Source organism: Schistosoma mansoni, chromosome 7 (genome assembly GCF_000237925.1).
Source record: "Schistosoma mansoni strain Puerto Rico chromosome 7, complete genome".
Lineage (NCBI taxonomy): Eukaryota > Metazoa > Platyhelminthes > Trematoda > Strigeidida > Schistosomatidae > Schistosoma > Schistosoma mansoni.
This window is the reverse complement of record NC_031501.1, coordinates 5605077-5628101: the sequence shown is the minus strand read 5'-3', so window position 1 is coordinate 5628101 and position 23025 is coordinate 5605077. Positions and strand designations below refer to the sequence as shown.

The 23025-nt window shown below is 35.1% G+C and overlaps 1 protein-coding gene across 1 annotated transcript in view; it reads left to right on the top strand.

Moving 5' to 3' along the window:
* The window catches only part of Smp_152890 (hypothetical protein), a gene marked incomplete at both ends in the record, with an annotated part of 56917 nt that overhangs the window by 15297 nt on the left and 18595 nt on the right, over window positions 1-23025 (top strand). Inside the window, 4 exons of the mRNA XM_018798689.1 lie at window positions 1075-1200; window positions 12736-12906; window positions 15646-15867; window positions 22730-22831. Of these exons, the coding sequence (XP_018653606.1) occupies window positions 1075-1200; window positions 12736-12906; window positions 15646-15867; window positions 22730-22831 (621 nt within the window). The remainder of the gene's footprint in view (window positions 1-1074; window positions 1201-12735; window positions 12907-15645; window positions 15868-22729; window positions 22832-23025) is intronic.

Here is a 23025-nt window from a genome sequence, read left to right as displayed (position 1 = left end):
AACTAATGAATTTACAAATGTGTACTGAAAACTAAGTAGTCAGTTTTTCTGATCAGACCTATAAGGAAACTAAGATTCTTATACTATACAATTTGTTTATAGGCTGATAGAGTAATAGGCGTTTATTATATTGCTTAGCTATAAAAATGAATAGATATTGAATAAGAACTCTTTGGTTGAATTCATCTTTTGTACCTTTATATGTAAATTATAATTAACTACTAAGAAAGAAATCAAAAGAATAAGAAAGTACTTCAGTTATGGGGTAGGACTGTTTGTCAGGATTCAGTGAAGACTTTTAGATATTCTAAAAAGTATAACATCTTGAATTGACGTTCATAAACTCGATATATATGTATATATATATATAAAGATTTTACATGGAAGTATTTGGACTTTCCTGTTGTTGATATTAAGAACAATAAATGCACTGTCTCCATTGGTATATACTCATCTTGAGCGCACTTCCCGAATATTGGCATCAGTGGCTCAAGCGTTGGTATTTTTGAAGCAAAAGTAACTAAGTTAGAGTTCTAATGTAAAGAATATTACCAAAATACAATGAAATCCAGTCGATAAGTCCTAAATAAAACGAAACATAAATGTCATGATATGCAAAAATGGATAGTGGCTAGCAGTGGAATCCAGGACGCGCGTTTCGTTCTATTTGGAACTGTTAGCTACTATCCATCTTTGCTTACAATGCTTGTGAATTAAGACTGTATCGAGGCAATACGCACAGTATGTACTTATATCAATAAGAGACTGACCAGTTGCAGTCCTAAAAACATCAATGGGAAAATCCAAACAAACAATACTAAATGAATATAAATGTCATGAATTCCACTACTAAACAGAATCGAAATATGGTAAGTTTATTTCCAGCTTTAAATAAAGTTATTCATACACATTTCAAATAAAAGATTGAATTGATTTGTCAATCTTCTATTCAATAAAACAACAAACCAAAAGGATTATTTATTGGTCTATTTTTATCACTTCATTTTTGCTTCTTCCTGTTTTCTTTCTATTTTACATTCTTCTGCAATACAAAATATCAACATTCAATGATAGCTAGATCATCTTCAATATTGTCTTCAAAGATATGAAATAGAACGTGAAGAAGCTGGACAAGCAATACGTAGAATTGAGGAACGTATGCAAGAATTAGAAGCTAGAGCATCAGATCTATTAGAATATGTAAGTTCATAATGTCGCTTTATTTAAATTATTCATCTATATTATTCTGTTTTAAATTATGGATATCAATTTGTTTGATTACAGTGGTGAAAGACTTATGTATTTGATCAAGTCCACAGAATATTTATTTATTTATTTGAACACATAAATATTGATACAAGGGGGCACCAGGTATATATGCGCCACACAAAGAATTGTCATTTCATTTAATTGTGTGAGGGCTATGATACTGCCCGACTGCCCAGACTGAAGCAGGTGGTTTTCTTAGGGGACCACACCCGAAGCCTTTGACCTAAAGGTCTGATCCATAAAGCAGTGGAGCATCGTGAAGAGATGCAGTTCCATGGTAGCTGGTGACCAACGGTTGATACACACGCCATTTGTTCCCTCAGGATACTGGAACCCATGTGCACCATTGGTTTGGATTCAGGGTTTTTCAACTCCTCCAGGTGGACTTTCCATGTCCCGGTTAAAGCGTCGGACATTCGCTTTTTGTCCTCTCGACTTCGTAAACAACACCCGCCCCACGAATAGGCAGTGAGTAGGACTTTTCTGGCAGAGGCTGTATACGCGTGGCCATGTGAGAGCATTTCGAGAGAGAGGGAGGGCTCTCCTCACTCTCAGCCGTACCAGGGCTTCGGTTTTAATAATTTTGATTAAGATATTAAAGGATATTGAATTAAGTCTACCTGATGCACAAATTCCTTCAAAGGTGATAAATTCACGCAAGTAAAATAGCAAATCATTTTTTATTGTTTACTTCCAACTATGTAACATAAGATTCCTACAAACGTTTAACATTTACTTTTGATGTTCATACGGCGAGTTGACTATTTCTACCGCTTTCCTTTGATTATTATTGATTTAATAAGATATGTTCACAGAAATGATCACAGAACACACATCAATTTCCAGGAATAATCAGGACTACATGAGGGTAAAGATAATAATGAAAAAATAACAAGGAGAGATTATTTCTACTGTCATGATTTATGAAATAATTAATTTAACTAAACATTTGTAAATCAGAAGGGTTTTTGTGGATATTTCAGTATTTTCATAGTTGAAATCATGAGTCAATTGAAGCTAGTCCACCATGGAAAACCTGGAAGCACTGGACGGCCTGGGTTCGAATCTCGCGAGTGCGGGATCGTCGGTGCGCACTTCTGAGGAGTTCCATAATAGGACGAAACGGCCATCCAGTGCTTCCAGGTTTTCCATGATGGTCTAGCTTCAATTGACTCATGATCTCAACTATAAAAAAAATACCAAAATTTCCACAAAACCCCCTTCAGATAACTGATATTTCGGTAAGAGAATAGCGGATAACGGCACAATTTTTTCATTCATTTTCTCCGATCCGGATCATTCATTTAAGTATGATCAAGTTTTTTACTGTTCATTATGACGAACTATTTATTTTTCATATAGATTTACTCTTATAGCTAGGCTTATTATTTTTTATCATTATTCATTTGGAAATTCGATCTCTTATCAATTTAACTATTCAAGTATTTTCAGTTTCTCAAAATGTTTACTCTATCTTAAACAATTATGACTATCTTATCGTTGAAAGAGATTTTACAGGTATGAGATTCATCTGTAAGTGGTAGTTTTGCCATGTTTTAATTGTTATATCGTGTGCGTGCGTATGTGTGCCCTGTTTGTATTATGAAGTGATGATCCCCACCTATTAGAGAGGAGTGAATTATCGATCAGAGCAATGATACACAAAAGCCGTATGAGCAGTCTCCAGTACTTATCAGTCCTGTTTTCTGTCTAGCCCAGACAGTTAAGTCCAGAACACTAATAACAGCCTCTGTAATATTAATCATTATTCTCAAACATACTGGGTTTATATACTAAACAAACTGACCACATCGTACCATAAAATAGAGAATAATATTTGTACAAGATTCAGCCAGATGTAGCTGTGAATAGGGGGAACAGTAATTAATGGACTAGGGATAACTCAAGAATGATAAGTCGTATAACAATAGTCTATATGTCAAAATAAATCTTATAATAAGAGGGACACGAATAATGAATAGTTTAATTACTTAACAATTATACAATAGGAATTACCGTATCATATTGGTCCATAAATAGTTCTCAAAGTTACCATTCATAATTCTCTACGGGATATAACATAATATGATTGGAAATGTAAATTAGATGGTCTAAAGATTAAATGCTTGTCAAAAAACCTGAAAATCCTTTATTCTGTCCTTAGTGGAGATAAATCTATAAACTAGGATGAAAAATAGTTACGTAATACATCCTGGTTCTTAATGAAATCTCAAGTAATGTTCACCTTTAATGACTACCTTTTTTTTCTTTGAGATAATGGATTTTGCTTTCATGAGTTTTTATTTATTCAATAACCTTAATTATGTGTTCAGTGATCATCAGTCATTACAATATCGTGTTGGATACTATTTTTTTTTAAATATTTACCAGGTAAACAAAAAATCAGAATCACTCAAGCCAACTAATATCTCTTTTTTGTAAAATCTTTGTTGATAGAGGAAAACTAATCAATTCTCAGTTGACTAGCATTCATCATCAATTAATTTTTTGAGTTTTTCGTGTATACATTTTCTTTTTGATCCCTTTATCATTACGGTGAACATTAACAATTTGTAATAATATGAAACCTTGAGATGGTGGAGAAGATTTGGAGCTCAGGTGAGTGATTTTGATGTAGGTTTGTTCTCTGAGCTGGTTGGTTTGGTCGTGGTGCTTTCATCGTCCTTCTGAACGACATCATCAAACACTTCACTTCTACCCGAAGTTTGGGCTAATGATGTCGTTCAGAACGACGATGAAAGCTCCACGACCATACCCTCCAGCTCAGAGAACAAACCTACATCAAAATATCAAACCTTGATAGATATTCAAGTAACACTAGTAACAAATCATCTGCACACAATGATAGTGTAAAGAGATTAATTCCAAAATACAACGAAACAATGAACAAAACTCCACTAGAATCATCCACCTTAACTACAAATCATCTCCACCATCTAAAAAAACAGATATCCTTTGTCTAGCTGATGTTTGTTAATAATAATAGTTATATTAAGGACTAATTATTTTTAGATTTGGTTATAAAGATTGTTTTGATAGAAATAATGTTCTATGTACAAGTTTCATCAGTTTTACATGATAAATGTTTACTCAGTTTTATGAAATAACGTCTTATACAATAGTGAAAGCGCCCACATGTATATAAACAAGTATATACATGTGAATATATATGAAGAAATGTGTTTACACACACACACACGAACAAAATATGTAATCAATCAAGGTCCCCATACTAAGTTCATTGATTTCATCAAGAGTGCCTGCATCTACATATGTATATGTTGTTATAAATTCAATTAAATGATCAACATAATATGCTATAGTAAAACTTTATTTAATGTAATAAGCAGAAATGTTTTAAATGAGTAACAGTTAATTTTCTCTGTCACCCTCTGTCTGTCTTGAAAAACCAAATGACGAAATAGTTTTATTGTTTTCTTTTTGAGTAGGTCAATTAGACAACTTATTTCACTGATTGATTGTAATACAGTAGTTACTGTGAGAAAATAATAATTGATGTAATTAGTTCTGGTTATGATTAGATATGTAAGTCTTTGTATAGATCACCGAATGTAAGCATTCAATCGGTCAAATTCACTTAGTATTGTTTGCTCACCCTCATTGAACAAGCAAGTGGTTATCAGGACTCAGTAGTTGAGTGGATAACGCGTTGGCGTTTGAAGCGAAAGGTACTGACTTCGAGTCACAGAGTGAACATCAACTCTGAGATGCAGATACATCCAGCTGACGAGTCCCAAATAAAACGAAACGCGCGTCAAACTGGATTCCACTGCTAGCCATTATCCATCTTTGCTTATAATTCAATCGGTCAGTTGTAAGAAAAACAAACTCAGACACCATCATACTACTAATAATCCTGATTATTAAGAATATTGTTAAACTATCATGTCATAGTTTAGTAAATAAGAACTTAGGTACGGTAAAACGATGTGTTCTTTAGAGTAACATAACGTTATGCCTTTGTAAAATGTGAAAATCATGCATTGAAGACATTATTCGCACATTTTACTCGGGATGCTCTTTACATACTCCATCATCCTTTCAATTGTGTTGTTATTCCGATTGCTCTCAGTTTTCCTTCCTCCGAAAAATCCGCCAGCAGTTAAATTGGAAAAAATAATGATTGGAATATTGTTGAAAGACTGAAATTTCTCAAATTCTTGATATTCAATGGATTTATGTTTGCTTGTCTAAGTTTCAATAAAATAATAATTCCTAAGAAAATTCATTTAAACAAATACCCGCATATGTGTGACGAATATAATCAACTCGCTGAACTAGTTCACTTAACCTATAATAGCCAGCTCAATAGTGATTATTTTAAAATGTTCCTGGGGTACTTGCGGGTTGTTGTGACTAATGGAACTTAAGCATGTTGGGAATGATACACTATTCACAAATACCATTGGATGTTCATCACCCTATAAGAATTTTACCATTAGACATTGACCCATTAATTCAAATGTCCAAACTGAAGGTTTTGGATTCTATCCCTGGTAGGGTTTAAAGTGTATGCTACTGAGATATTCAATGCTAAGGAATAAAATTTTCAATACTATTGATATTGAAAAACTAAACATAGAAAGTCTAATTTCAAAAAGCGAATGAAATCGAAGAATGAAAAGCAGAAATTAGATGGAGAAGAAAACAACAAATTCAAGCAACTTTATTACTGGAAAAGATTTTAAATGATGTCACATTATTTATTCTGCACTAAATATAGTAAGCAACTATTCCTGGTTTGTAAATTCCAGTAAGACTCAGTAAGACAATTATCGACTCTAATCAACTGATTACAAAACCTAGTCATTTTGACATAAATTAACTTGCAAATTAATTGTCATAGATGGGATTTGAAGTAGGTTGTAATTGAGATCATTTAAAGTACAAATAAACTAATCCAATCAATGAAAATTCATCGCCTTATTAATTGATGTCATCTTCTACAAGAATAATGTACCTGATCTCAACGTTGCTCACTCATTTAGTCGTTAATCATACACTAAACAACTTGTCTTGTGCTCAGACTTTAGAAAACTCTGTTTCATAGCTATAAATTAATATACAACAAATTCAGATATCTTAATGAGTTAACTACGTTTAAAGTTGTCAATTTAATTTCATATAGTTGAGATCATGAGTCAATTGAAGCTAGACCACCATGGAAAACCTGGAAGCACTGAACGGCCATTTCGTCCTATTGTGGGACTCTTCAACAGTGCGCATCTACGATGCCGCCTCGCGAGGTTCGAACCCAGGACCTGTCGGTCTCGCGCGCGAGCTCCTAACCTCTAGAACCACTGAGCCGGTATCCAACAGTGTCAATGTCTAACTTCAAACAATCCACGAAATTCAGTCGATTTGTTAGTTCAACCAGAGAAATACCACAAATTAGACACTAAAGCCTATGAATCATATACCTTAGGATTTTTAGGAAAGACACATATTTTAATTAAAAGTTATTTCATATTACTTAAAATTTGATAAAATCTGCAAAATTAGATAAAGAATGTTTGAGTGATTATTTTCAACAGTTTTATTGATTTTTCACACACTTCCGCTTACACTCCACTCTCTCTTATACACTGTCGATCTTAATTTGATTGATGCACTAGCAAACTAAAGAATACCATAATCTCAATATTACTACTGCTAATAATAATAATAATGTTTGTACAAGTGTAATGAACGGAGTGTTGGGTAGTAAACCAATTTATTGTATTATGCGAAATCACACACTGTATTTGTAAAATATGGAAACAATACACTAAAAAGAATCATACACCAATCTTCTACCGTTCTTTTAACAGTTTTTTTTATTTTACTTTCTCTTCTCTTCATTTTCCTCTTCTGTTCATAAAAATTTTGCGTTCGATTTTTGATATGTACTACTTATATCTGTCCATACAAGTAGTAGGTACCATACTAGAATTGTTTTGTGTTCGTTGATGTTATTGTTACCTATGACAAAATGTGCGTACGTTTAATGTTTAAGCTTAAAAAATGAGGGGTTAAATTTCAGTTTAGTCATATGGTTTACAATGGGTTTTGTTTTGCTCTAAAGATTGGTTTCGTTAAGGGATTTCGATCAGGTAAAATGAGGCACTGAAATGTAATAAGTGTATCATTAACTAATACTCATTCCTAATTTTACATGGGTTATAACTCAATACCTATTGATTAGCCATTGTAATAGTATTCAGTCAATGTGTTTGAATTCAACGCTTCATAGTTTTATCTGTAAATATATCATGATCACTGTTCAATGTTATTCATGGGTATCATAATAATCGAGTACTTGCTTCGTGTGCTTCAACTGATTATAGCTTCCTGTTGTAACTGTGCGAAATCTATCCTAAATTCGGTCATTATTAAGCACTATTTAATATTTGTTGATGTTTATCATTTCTGGCATAGAATGGACGTACAACTGATTAAATGCATTTTGAAATTAAGTTTGAAACTGAATAAGTTGATGGCATAAACAAATGAATATTGAATAATATTTCTCAAAATGTCACTCAAGTTATGATGTTAAATGTTTGAAGGATACTTTCTTTACAGATTGGACAGATGCTGAACTGATACAAGCAATATATTTTTTTACAGATTACTTAAATTTGCAAAAGTAGCATAAACCACATTTAAATAGCCTATGTCAATAACATTTTACATAACAATAAAGAATGTTGAGCAAAGATGGATAGTGGCTAGTAGTGGAATCCAGGACGCACGTTTTGTCCTATTTGGGACTCGTCAGCTGGATGTACCTGCATCTCAGAGTTGATGTTCACTCTGGGACTCCAACCCAGTAACTTTCGCTTCAGATGCCATCGCGTTATCCACTCAACTACTGAGTCCTGATAGCCACTTGCTTGTGCAATGGGGTGAAGTTTGAATTCAGTTGGTATTGTTTGTTTGAATCTTCCCATTCATGTTTAGGAATGCAACTGGTCAGTCTCTAATTGGCATATGTACATAATGTGCGTATTGCCTCAACATAGCCTAAATTCACAAGCATTGTAAGCAAAGATGGATAGTGGCTAGCAATGGAATCTAGGACAATACTAAGTGAATGAAGAATGTTATTGTTTGTACAGATAAAAATCTCAAACTGTATTGAGTAACTTAATCAATATATCTTAGACATGTTATAACAAACTTCTCAACTACGCTTCTAAACCAATTTCATTTTATTTATTCTATCCAATCATCTACCTACAACTTCATCACTGGTCACTACTACACTTTCAACAAAACACATAAATTATCTAAAGTATTTTTCGTAGATAAAATATTTGAATAGAACAACGGAATGTTGTCATTATAGTTTTTTTTATTTTAAAGTAGCCTTATTAGAAATCATTTTTTCAGTTAATATAACCGAATGAATTAAAACGTCGATAAATAGTACCCTACAGTGAACAACACAAATCGACGATAAATACAACTACCCTTCCTTGTATTTTATGGTTCATTGAGTTGCCAGTATATCGGAAGATAATACCATATATATATATATATGACTTTAGAGAATTATTATCTAGTGGATATATAACCCTTCAAAATCATCTCCAACCAACCTAAAATACAAAATAAGATAAGATATAATAAATAGTACTGTTTGGTATGAAATTATAAAAAACTATTCAATGGGATTATTCGTATGATGTAACAATATATAATGGAAGATGAAGTGAATAAACCTTCATCTCACTAATTTTTATTTATCTGTTTAAACACATGATGATTGGTACAAGGAGGCACCAAATACATATGCACCACACAAATCACTCGATTTATTTGAGGGCTGGAATACTACTCGAATGCTTAGACTGGTGGTTTTCTTAAGAGATCAGTACCCAAGCCCTTGACCTAGAGTTATAATTCAAAAAGCAGTGGAGCAACGTAAGGAGATGCAGTTCCATGGCAGCCGGTGACCAATAATTGCTTCATACGCCATTTGTCCCTTAAGGATCCTGGAGCATATGCGCACCATTGATTTGGAGTCAGGGTTTTCCAACTCCCCTAGGTGAATCCTCCATACCCACCAACCCGGTTAAAGAGCCGGACATTCTCTTTTCGCCCTCTTAACTTCGTAAATAACATCCCATTTGCGAGAAGACGGTGAGTAGGAATTCCCCGGCAGTGGCTTTGATCAAAATTGAAATAAGTTGAGGAAAAATTAAAAAGAAGGGAGAGTTTGGCAGATTTTTTGTTCAAGTACAGGGCTTTTAACCGACAACACAATTTGTATGTTTAAATCCCTTCTTCCACCTGTTTATTGTGGATTTACTCAGTGTACACCATTCAGAATCACACAGATAATTTCATATATCTTCTCTATAACTTCCTGATTGATATAAAAAAACGAAATATTCTTCATTTAAACAGCGTTCAACACCATTTAATTTCTGGGTTCCTCATGTTCGCATTTCTTTTATGATCCCCTTATCATAAAGTGAACATTTTCAATTTGTGCTAGTGGAAGTCTTTGATTAAATTTAAAGAACTAAGAAACCATCTGCAAATCAGAATGATAATCACCACTATACGTCAACCATACATATTGATCAACTTTTAACTTATTCGTTCATTTAACGTCAAATGTTTAGAGAGATTGGTACCAAACTACAGTGAAACAATTGTCTCTAGTCCTATAGTTTTAGCGATTGTCTAGTCGACATCAGTTTGTAATGACAGTTGCCTTGGAATTACATTACTGTGCGATATACAGTGCAAGAAGGTTTTTCATTACGAACTGATATCAGGTGTGGAATCATTGAAAATCATGGAGAACTCAATAGGTAGTTCCAATTAGCAGGAAAGTATATCTGGATTTTGCTAGTTACGATTTCTCACTAGAGCCTCACTAACATTAATCGATTTCGGTCATTAGTAAGGAAAAGATAGTTTATTTGAGTGAAGTAGTTTCAAAACGTAACGAAACGAATATCTAACACCATCTGGTTTTCAATGGCTTTCTAGATGACGTCAGTTTGTTTCGAAATACATCTCATAGTAAACTATTTATAATAGATAAAAATCTCAGTATTGCTTTAATGAGAATGGTTTTGGGTCACATATACAAATGATCGCAATAACAAACTCATTACAGAAAATATTTAAAGATTTTATTACCAGACAAATTCGGGGATTCATTATTATAAAACCTGTCTAAGGCGAAGGATGCATAATTAGACCTTATGACTTAATTCACTTTGAACAAGTTAACACTATTCTCTCACGCTTAAAACGAGATAATGATATTAACTCATATCATAGTTTCTTTCCAAGTCTTATTATCTTAACCTGTTATTCAGAATGTTTCACTGAAGAAAACTATCATAGCGATGGCGTTTGAAGCGAAAGGTGCTAGGTTCGAGTCCCAGAGTGAACATAAACTCTGAGATGCAGGTACATCCAGCTGACGAGTCCCAAATAGGACAAAACGTGCGTCCTGGATTCCACTACTAGCCACTATTCATCTTTGCTTACAATGCTTGTGAATTTAGGCTATATCGAGGCAATACGCACAGTATGCACATATGCCAATAAGGGACTGACCAGTTGCAGTCCTAAACATTAATGGGAAGATTCAAACAAGTAATACTAAGTAAATTTAATCTTTCATATTCTTGTAAACCCGTCACTTCATTTTTTTAGCATTTCAATTTTTGAGTAGTGGTAGAGGACTTAATCATCAGTCACTATAGTGTTTTATCAAGTTCCACTTCAACAACTCCATTTACTTTAATCAGGTTATACCATTTCAGTCATTACATAATCTTTTCTATTCAAAATTAAATATACAAGCTTATGTACATGTCAGATAAGCTTTTCCATTGTCTGCATTCTTCTTTTGTGAATTAGATTATCATTTCCAAATGATTTTCATTACGAACTGTCAATAATTAAAAAAAACAACTAAAAACTAGACACACATTATTGAATAATTAATTTGTATGACTTCAGCTGATAACTTCATGTGATAAGAATCAAGATTATTAATACCCATTGGAAATGAAGAAAACAATTTAGCTTTTGTAACTCACCTACGGCTGTGGTTAAATTCATGAAGCCTAAAAACAGAGTTTATGGATTCAATCAGTATTGTTTGTTTGAATCTTCCCATTGATGCTTTGGACTGCAACTGGTCAGTCTCTTATTGACATAAGTGCATACTGTGCGTATTGTCTTGATATGGCCTTATTATGCTTGTGAATTAAGGCTATGACGAGGCAATACGCACAGTATGCACATATGCCGATAAGAGACTGATCAATTGCAGTCCTAAAAACATCAATGGGAAGATTCAAACAAACAATACCAACTGAATTCAAACTTCACCCCATTGAACAAGCAAGTGGCTATCAGGACTCAGTAGTTGAGTGGATAGCGCGATGGCGTTTGAACCGAAAGTTACTGGGTTCGAGTCCCAGAGTGGACATCAACTCTGAGATGCAGGTACATCTATCTGACGAGTCCCAAATAGGACGAAACACGCGTCTTGGATTCCAGTGCTAGCCACTATCCATCTTTGTTTACAGACTACATGGAGTTTACATTTTGTTTTCACAAAAAAAATCCGTATTCAATAGCCAAATCATCAGATAACGAATAAATGTATATTAAGCTTTGTTTTTTTTTCTTTTAATTTTACTGTCATTCATCTCATTTCAAACTGTGTAGAACAGAGTAAATGTTTTTCTTCTTTTTTTTTTGATATAACTTTTTTAAACAACCACATTTCATCAAATAATACACATAGACGTGTTTTAAGGGACGGAAAACCAAAAAATAATAAAGAAACCATTCAGACAGAAAAATTGTAAATCATATATACAAACATAAATCTAGGTCAATTCAATATGTATTATTGTTATTATTTAAACACAGAAATATTGGTACAAAGGAGCACCAGATATATATGCGCCACACAAATCTCATTTGATTTGCGTCAGGGCTGTGATACTGCCCGGGTGCACAAACTGAAGCGAGTGGTTTTCTTAGGTGGCCACACCCAGAGCCTTTGACCTAAAGATCTGATCCACAAGGCAGTGGAGCATCGTGAGGAGGTGCAGTCTCATGGTAGCCGCTGACCAACGACTGGTTCATATGCCATTAGTTCCATCAGGATACTGGAGCTCATGTGCACGATTGGTTTGAAATCAGGGTATTCCAACTCCCCTAGGTGGACTTTCCGTGTTCACCAACCTGGTTAAAGCGCAGGACATTGGCTTTTCGTCCTCTCAATTGGTACCTTATCGCATTAAGAAAAAATTCCTTTCGGGCTTCTGTTTCCTTCCTTATTATATATAGTTACAAAATTTGTCTGATAAATATGATTAATTGATATATTGAATAAATCTGAATAACTACATAATGGATGTTATCGTTCACTTTTAAACTCTTCCAATTTAGGATATTTCTAAAAACTTGACGAGTGATACATTAAATCCTTTACAACAACAATGGAGAAATCTTACTAATAGTATTAATAAATCTTGTAATCAAAGTGAACACTTTACAACGGATGATCTTGCATGTCAATATATTCGTTGGTTGAAAAATATTGAAGATTCAACAAACACTGTGAGTTCTAACTTTTTAGTTCAAATTTTATGAATCTCTTGCTATTCATAGTGATTTTGTTACTGAAGGTGACGGTGGTCACGTTCGGAACACAACAAAACGTTTGTTCAATGAAATTGTGCAATATGATATTAGCTCACATCAAGTCAAATACTGTTTTAATATCATTAACAAAGTAATGTATGTTTTCTTAAAACTGAAACTCACTGAGGGTTATATCCGGTAAACATAGATTCAACGTTTAAAAAAAATTAAAATCAAAGTTTATATATTAGTCGCATAAAAATGAAAATGTGTTATGTAAAAAACATATAGAATCACGTGATCACTAGTGACAAGTCGTCACCATTACAGTTGAACAGTATTGCAAATGAGGTAGTTACCCACTGACAGCATTCAATGGTGGTCGCTAAAAATCGTGAACTGACTGAATTTAAAGATGTAAATTGTCAGATTCAAACTCGGTGATTGAAGTTTAAACGCTTACCACGAGATCTCAATAACCTGGGTTCGATCCGAAGCGTGGTTGTGCTTGCGTATTGTTGAGAAGTCCAGATTAAGACAAAATATCTATCTAGTATTCTTTAGTTTTCAACACGAACTTGATGATAAAGGTGTAAAAGTTTTGAAGTATTTTAGTTGATGTTATATTAAATTGATTCATTTATAAATCTTACTTCAGTAATTAAAGCCAACCGGTAAACATTTGTGAACCAATTTTTACCGTCATTCAACATTTATCAACAAACTTCATAAAAATCAATGTTTTTGTTATAACTTGTGGCCTAGTGGATGCCTTGTTAACGTATGACGTGATAAGACTCAATCAGAGGGCAGCGAATTATCGATCGAACCAGTGACGCACGAAACCTGAACGAGCAGTCTAGATTACTTGTCAGTCCTGATTCCTGCCTAGCCCAGCCAGTTAAGTCCAGAACAGCCTCTGCGGTATGAATCACTATATTTCAAATATACTGAGTTTATATGCCAATCAAACAGACCACATCGTACCATAAAATAGAAAGTAACATTTGTACAAGACTCAGCTAAATGTGGCTGTGAATAGAGAGATAGTCAGGGCATAATTCAGGAATGGTAAATCGTATAACAATAGTTTATAGTTCAAAATAAAGCTTATAATAAGGGGGATACGAATATGAATAATTTAATCATTTAGTGATTATGCGATAAAAATATATGCATAATATTAGTTCATAAATAGATCCCAAAGTTATCATTCATTATCCTTATCGGGGCATAACAGTTTTCTTAGAAATACTAATGGCTAATACTCAAAGATTTAACTATAAACTCTTCCTAATATATTATTCGCCTTTCTTCCCAATCAGGACAGTCGTATTTGAAACTGAACAACAATTTTTATAGTACGAATTGTAATAGTGATCATCTGTCTTGCGAACAACACAAATTTGAGCAAACTGTTGGTTAACATTTAGATTGTACTTGAATATTGTTCATTTGCTTTAATGTTTCATAGTGAAAACAACTATAGACAGATGATAATAAATTGAGTTATAAGTGGAGGCTGATAAGAAAAATTGCGCTTGATACTTGCAATTCTTATATATTGTTGATTTTTCGAACGGTGTCTAGCTGATTAAACAAAGTCGCTCACTTTTATTATTTGGAATTTCTTAGAATTATGAGTGATTGTTTGTGAGAGGTGTGAGATATGAAAATTCTTTGTGTGGATATTTGGATAAACAATCCATATTGAATGAATCGTTGGGCCCTGTTTTCTGTTAAGTACCGTAGGATTCAGCAATACAAAAAAAGCTTTAGCAACTGGTCTTTCTTCATAGTTGAAAAATCCTTTTCGAATTATTTCGATACTAACAACATTGATTTGATGGTTGTTAAAAATGTCACCGATTGCCATTGTTGATTTGATTTGAAGATACTCGAGTTCTACAAGACTATTCAGTCATCAAATATAGCGTTACAATTTTTACTTTTGATAGAAAAAGTTTTATGAAAAATAAAATCGACTACATTTTGCAGTTCAATCTTGCCTAAAATGCATTCACATTGTATATCTATAAGTATATGGTAGGGGGTCCTATGAGCTTGGTTAATAACTGTTGATGTTACTTGGAAGAATATTGAGAGCTTCGATAATAAAACATCCATCTTTTACAACACAACACTACCAAAGGAATCCGCTTAAGCTGTAAAGCAGCTACATCACTGATAAAAGTACACTCTACTAAAGACGACCATAATTGGAATCAAACCCTGTGACTAACTCATTTCATTTTCAGAATAGGATTTTTGTGGAGACTTAGTATTTTCATTGTTGAAAGGGTGAGTCAATTGAAGCTAGACCAGTGGAGTTCAAACCACGTCTGTTGTGAGATAGGAACTCACTGAAGACAATTGGTAAACGGTTGCTCAACTTCGTGGATTGGTTGGAGTTCGACATAAACACTATCGGATGCCGGCTCAGTGATCTATCGGTCAAGTGCTCTGGCGCGAGACTGGTAGGTCCTAGGTTCGAGTCTCGCGAGGCGAGTTCGTGGATGCGCACTGCTGAGGAGTTCCACACTAGGACGAAGTGGCTGTCCAGTGCTTCCAGGTTTTCCCTGGTAGTCTAGTTTTAATTGACTCACGCTTTCATTTCATTTTCTCTAAATTTTAAAATAATACACACCTATGAATCTTAGTGTTAAAATTATTTGCATTTATATTGATGACATCATTTATTTTCTTGTACTTTAGTTAAAGCCCACTGAATCAGATGAAAATCCTACTAATATATATACTCAAAATAATTATATGTACATAGAATCATCAACGAATGATGAAAATGACATTTCTAAACATCAGATCAAATCAAAATGTTCAGCAGAACATAGTTTTAATCCTATCTCCTTACTTAATGCAAACAATACATCATCATTAAAAGCATCTACACAAGTAGATAATATTAATAATTCATCGGTAAGTTATTTTATTGTATCCAATTTCTAATCTTTTTTACGTTTAATTTTACACTACTGATAAATGATTTATAAGTAACTTACTATTTTATATACTTAGTATGAATCACTATATACTTTAGAATTGAAGAGAAAATTACGAATCTGTTATGCTGAAGTACGGTTCAGCTCTTATAACTCATTGATCATTTACCTATTTGTAAGAAAACACCATAAAAGTTCAATTAACCGTTCAGTTTTGAAAACATTACTTGGGAAATTAAATGTCTGAAAGCTACAAAACTAGTTTTATTTTTCAATTTTTCACTAGTCAATGAAGTTCTATATACCGTTCTAAATCAAATTATACTCATCCATAGATTTAGAGTCATATCACCTACTACTGTTATCATATAATCTATAATTAAATTCTGTAGATTGAAGAATGAAAGTGTAATCAGAAGGGGTTTTGTGGAGATTTCAGTATTTTCATAGTTGGAATCATGAGTCAATTGAAGCTAGACCACCATGGGAAACCTGGAAACACTGAATGGCCGTTTCTTCCTATTGTGGGACTCCTCGGCAGTGCATATCCATGATCCCGCCCCTAGAGATTTGATCCCAGGACCTACCAGTCTCGCGCCAGAGCGCTTAACCATTTAAAGAACCGTATTCCTTGTAGCTTTTTGTAATAACCCATTGTAATCTTTAGATTTTAATCCGAATTCTTATCATCTAAACAATTTTATGGTGTAAAGTCTTTTACACTGTTTTAATATTACTGAAAGTATTAGACACCATGTTTTTCACTGATGTTTTAGAGCATTTTAATCTTGGCATTTAATGAATCTACTAGAATATAAATCTGTTTATTAATCATCTAACTGAATAACGTGATAAACGAATTCTGGAGAAGGTAAGACAACAAGTATGAAAATGAACTAAATTACAGGATATTTTCTTCTGTATTCTTAACTGATCATTTCATGATCCCATTAAAGTCTTCATCTTTATTTACTACATTTAACGCTTAATTTTGATTAACTCAGTGTATAGTTTGCATTGTTTATTCAGTCTAATAAAAGAGTATTCAAATTTCACTGATTTTTTTTCATTTGGTTTTTCTTTAAACAAACCTTATTAATCAATATTTCACATAGATACTTCAATTCGACTTTATGTTATAGCATTTACTGAATGTATTAATGCCAACTTACATCAGACAAGAGTTGGTTAATAAGTACGACTGTTCTCTCTCTCTCTCTCTCTCTCTCTATATATATATATATATATATATATATATATATAATGCGTATTGGTCACAATTGCATGACTCGATTGGCACTTGCAATAATGAAGGACGACTTAGATCCACTCTTTGAGGGAAATTTCATCTTCCATGATGTGATTATTTTAGTAAGCGGTTACAGTGGTTACCATGTTAAGCTTACATAACTTATTCTAGCTTCTGGACAGCCTAACTATTTATTCATTTTCAGTTACATTTCGACCTTGTTAATTATTTACTTATCAACCTTGACTGTTTTTTATATGAGCGTATGTACACTACTTATCCTAATCATCACATATCTGTAACTTATTTTGGATCTGTTATGAATATCGATTAACGCTTGATTAAATTGAGTTGGTTAATACGCCTTCTCTGCTGCGCATCAATTCGTTTTGTCTCTCTGATTGTCTGTTCAAATCAATAAGTGTACAAAACATACACATTCAGAAATCCATTCTCATATTTGGCTTATTTAATTCCGTTATTCACTAACGCGGATTAAGTCGATAATTATATACGATGATGGGCGACATGTATATTTTAATAACAACCATCATACAGTCTAAATGGAGTCAGATTTAAGGCCACTAAACAATACAACCTGGTTGTAAATAAGAGTAATTTTGAGGTATCCTTATCCAGGTGTTCAGAGGCTAACAGGGGTCAATAAGATTCCATCTTGAACACCAATAAACATGAAATGCAAACAATTATAGTGGATGCAAAATTTTCTAGAGATTGAATATTAACCATGTTATGTTGAATTTTGACTCAGTAGTACTCACTACTTTACGGATGTGAAACGTGACCATTAAGAGTAGAAGATACTCGTAAGGTACTAGTATTTGACCACAGATGTCTTAGAAGTATTGCTCGCATCTGCTAGGATCACCAGGTAAGTAATAGTTAGGTTAGACACAGGGTATTTGGGAATGATGGTAAATCAGTTGAAGTTGTAAATCTTCATCAACTGAGATGGTTAGGCCACATGTTACATATGCCTGAACACCAATTACCACGACGCGCTACGCCGACTAGTATTGGCGATGGTTGGAAGAAAGTTAGGAGTGGCCAAACCAAAACGTGAAATCAGTGCTTGAAGTCACTAACTTCTAGTCTGAGCCATGTTGGTAGATGCACACTACCTGGTTGGGGTTCGCGTGACTATCGTAACCAATGGTTGGAGACTGTAGGTGACATGTCTCAGAATCGATCACAATGGCGCAGGTGCATACACCCTTTATCTTCCCTTAAACTTTGAGATTAAAATTGCTTCATATCTGTCTGATACTATATCCTTATATACAACCTTTCTTTTATATATTACTTATATCATCATTACTTACGCCTGTTACTCCCAATGGAGTATAGGCAGCCGACCAGCTTTCTCCAACCCACTCTGTCCTGGGCCTTCTTTTCTAGTTCTTTCCAGTTCTTGTTCATTTTTCTCATGTCTGTCTCTATTTCTCGGCGTAATGTGTTCCTTGGTCTTCCTCTTCTCCTTTGACCTTCAGGATTCCATGTGAGGGCTTGTCTTGTGACACAACTAGGTGATTTCCTCAAAGTGTGCCCAATCCACTTCCAGCGCTTCTTCCTGATTTCTTCCTCCGCTGGAATCTAGTTTGTTGTCTCCCACAGTAACTTGTTGCTGATAGTGTCTGGCCATCTGATCCGAAGCATCTTACGTAGACAGCTGTTAATAAACACTTGTATCTTCTGGATAATGGCTTTCGTAGTTCTCCACGTCTCCGCCCCATACAGTAGAACTGTCTTGACATTTGTATTGAAAATTCTAACCTTGGTGTTGGTTGACAATTGTTTTGAGCTCCAGATGTTTTTCAGTTGTAGGTATGCTGCTCTTGCTTTGCCGATCCGCGCCCTCACATCTGCATCTGATCCACCGTGTTCATCAATGATGCTGCCCAGATATGTAAAGGTTTCCACATCCTCCAAAGCTTCTCCGTCAAGTGTAATTTGATTGGTGCATATTGTATTGTATCGGAGAGTCTTGCTTTTCCCTTTGTTTATATTGAGACCTACTGCTGCTGAGGCTGCCGCTACACTGGTCGTTTTCTCCTGCATTTGTTGTTGCGTTTGTGATAGAAGAGCTAGATAATCCGTGAAGTCTAAATCGTCAAGCTGCATCCTGCCTGTCCACTGTATCCCGTGCATTCCTCCAGATGTTGACGTCTTCATGATCCAGTCGATCACCAGAAGAAAGAGAAAGGGTGAGAGTAAGCAACCTTGTCTAACACCGGTCTTTACCTCGAACGAGTCGGTGAGTTGTCCCCAGTGGACGATTTGGCAGTTTAGTCCATCATAGGAGTTCCGTATGATATTGACTATCTTCTCAGGCACGCCGTAGTGTCGAAGAAGCCTCCATAGTGTCGTCCTGTCCACGCTATCAAATGCCTTCTCGTAGTCGATGAAGTTGATGTAGAGTGATGAATTCCATTCGATTGATTGTTCCACAATGATACGTAGAGTTGCGATTTGATCTGTGCACGATCTATCTTTACGAAATCCAGCTTGTTGATCTCGAAGTTGGGCGTCCACGGAATCCTTCATCCTGTTTAACAATACCCTGTTGAAGACTTTTCCTGGTATTGAGAGAAGAGTGATGCCCCTGTAGTTGTCGCACTTGCTGAGATCGCCTTTCTTTGGTATCTTGATCAGAATTCCTTTTTCCAGTCTATTGGTACTTGTTCTTCATCCCAAATCTTACTGAAGAGGATGTGGAGTATCTTGGCAGTTGCTGCTACATTTGCTTTCAGTGCCTCTGCCGGGATGTTGTCTGGTCCCGCCGCTTTGCGGCTCCTGATTTGTCTAATGGCCGTGCTGATCTCTTCAATTGTTTGTGGGCCAACATCGATTGGGAGGTCCGTGGGTGCTGCTTCGATGTTGGGTGGGTTCAGTGGAGCTGGTCGATTCAAGAGTTCTTTGAAGTGTTCTACCCACCTGTTTCGTTGTTCTTCAATGTCGGTGATTACTTTGCCTTCCTTGCTTTTCACTGGTCTTTCTGGCTCACGGTAATTTCCAGCAAGTTTCTTTGTTGTATCATACATTTGTCTCACGGTTCCTTCTCTTGCAGCCTTTTCCACCGTCATTGCTAAATCTTCCACATATTTACGTTTTTCGGCTCTGATGCTCCTCTTCACTTGTTCATTGCATCTGTGTATTCAGCTTGTGCCTTGGCTTTTCCTGCTCTTGTTCGGCTGGTATTGATTGCTGCCTTCTTGTTCCTCCTTTCTTCAATTTTATCCAGTGTACCAACAGTGATCCATTCCTTGTGATGGTGCTTCTTTTGGCCCAGAACCTCTTGACATGTTGAAACGATTGCCTCCTTGATACCTTTCCAGTTGCTCTCCATTGTAGTTCCCTCTCCATTGAGTAGATCTTGAAAGGCCTGAAACCTGTTGCTGAGGGCTATGTTGAATTTGTCAGCATCTCGAAGAAAGGCCGTGTTAAACTTTTGTGATGTTGTCCGCGCCGTTGTCCACTGCTTCTTGAGTTTTAGTTTCATCTTGGCAACCAGCAAATGATGATCGGATGCTATATCAGCTCCTCTTCTGGTTCTCACATCCTCCATCGTCCTCCTGAACTTTTTGTTGATGCAGATATGGTCGATTTGATTCTGTGTAGTGTGATCCGGTGAAATCCAAGTGGCTTTGTGTGTGTTTTTGTGTGGGAATATGGTGCCACCTATGACCAGTTTATTGAAGGCACATAGGTTTGCAAATCTCTCACCATTTTCGTTCCTTTCTCCCAGTCCATGTTGTCTCATGACGTCTTCGTATCCAGTGTTGTCCATTCCAACCTTAGCATTGAGATCTCCCATCAGAATTGTCAGGTCCTTGGTTGGGCACTTCTCGAAGATCGATTGCAGCCTATCGTAGAATTGGTCTTTAGTGTCTTCATCGTAGTCGTTGGTAGGCGCATAGCATTGGATGACGTTCATTGTAATGCCCTCTCTCTTTGTTTTGAAGGAGGCTTTGATGATCCTTGGTCCATGAGATTCCCATCCAATAAGTGCATTTTGTGCTTTTCTGGACAGCATCAATGCAACTCCTTGTGTATGTGGGGCATTTTCTTCTTCATGACCGGAGTATAACAAAAGTTCTCCTGAAGACAATCGTTGTTGTCCAACCTGCGTCCAATGTGTTTCGCTGATTCCAAGCACCTCCAGGTTGTGTTTTCTCATTTCTGCAGCAATTTGAAAGACTCTTCCGGTCTCCCACATTGTTCGGACATTCCATGTACCTATAAAAATTGTCGCTCTGGTTGTAAGAAGGTTCATCGGCCTCATGACTTCCGAAGGAACTCGGCTTTCATCATGAGACGTCATAATTATTCCTTCTACTCCCAGGGCAGAGTTTGAATGATTTTTTCTGGATAGCGTTTTTTTAGCGAGTTGATTTTCTACGGGATGGGGTCGCTAACCCCATGCCCGACCTTCCTCCTTTACCCGGGCTTGGGACCGGCAGTAACCCCCAGAGGAGCTACAGGCGGAGTTTTCTTTTATATATTACCACCACTAAATTAACTACTATGAATTCGGTGTACGTCTTCTTATGCTAATGAGGTATGGCAACTTGAACCGATGCATATGTGTGCCTGGTCCTACGTTGTAGCTGACTGACTGACAGTAATACTCGATATCATGCTTTTCTCTAGGACTTGCTGTTGATAGAATAAATTGATCATCCTGGAATGTGATCACTATTAATAGCTCAATGGTAAAGTCACAGACTGTGAAACTTTGTAACATAATTCAAATCCCTCATGAAGTTGTAGTACTTCTCTGATTTAAGGTACCTCCTGTTGATCAGTAACAAATGATACGAGTCTTAAATTTAGGATTTTTTCATATAAGTTTATTTCAACCATTTAGTAGCAAACTGTATTAATTTTCAATTTTTAAAACAAGAATACATTTGCCTACTCTCCGATTGTTTTGATTAGTCCACGTTGCATTCTATGTAGTAGTATTATTGTACATATTAGGTTCAAACTTATACAACTTTAATCTGAGTATAATAATTGTTCACCGCTTTACATCTTTGATGATGATTGTGTGAGATGTACCAATGAAGAACTAGTCAGGAAACCATCAATAACCTTTACGTAGCTGATTAAGTTAGAAAAAACTCATGAACAGAATGAATAAAAGGTGAGTGATTGCAATCTCCGCACTGACATGAAGTAGATCACAGTTAAAATAAAACCGAAATCTATTGAAAAACCCTAATAAATCTCTTAGATAAAAAAGTTAAAACTTTCCAATATCCGATATTCGATTAATATACAGAAATGAATGTGAAAAGAAAACCAGGAGATTAGGAGAGAACTGACGGCATCATCATTAACAAAGCATTATTACAAATAAAAATGATCCTATATTGGTGAGTTACTAAAATCACGGAAAACAAAGACATTTTGTTCATATGTATTCTTACAATAACCCATTTGAGGAGGCTGACTAATTGGCTATTTGTAATAATCTTAAGGACTTTTTTTATTTTAAATCCATAAGTCAATCTGAATGGTACACATATAAATGTTTAACACTATCTCTATGCTTAATTTAACAAAGGAAACTAAACGAAATTTGTTATTGGAACATTTAATGGTTCAGAGACAGAGACTGGCTACTGCAGACGCATCAGTTGCATTGCTGGCGAAGAGATTAATACTGGTAAATTCCTTTACAGTTTTTAAAATGTCTCTGGTATTATTTACAAATGCTGTTTTAGACGTAAAATAAGTCTTTTTAATTAAATAGCCTGATTAAGTCCTTTCTTTCTGATGGTCATGATTCTATCACTCCTTCTACATGTTGTCAGCAATAAAAAGTCAAGATGAGCAGTTTAATAGTTGATGTGTAATAGC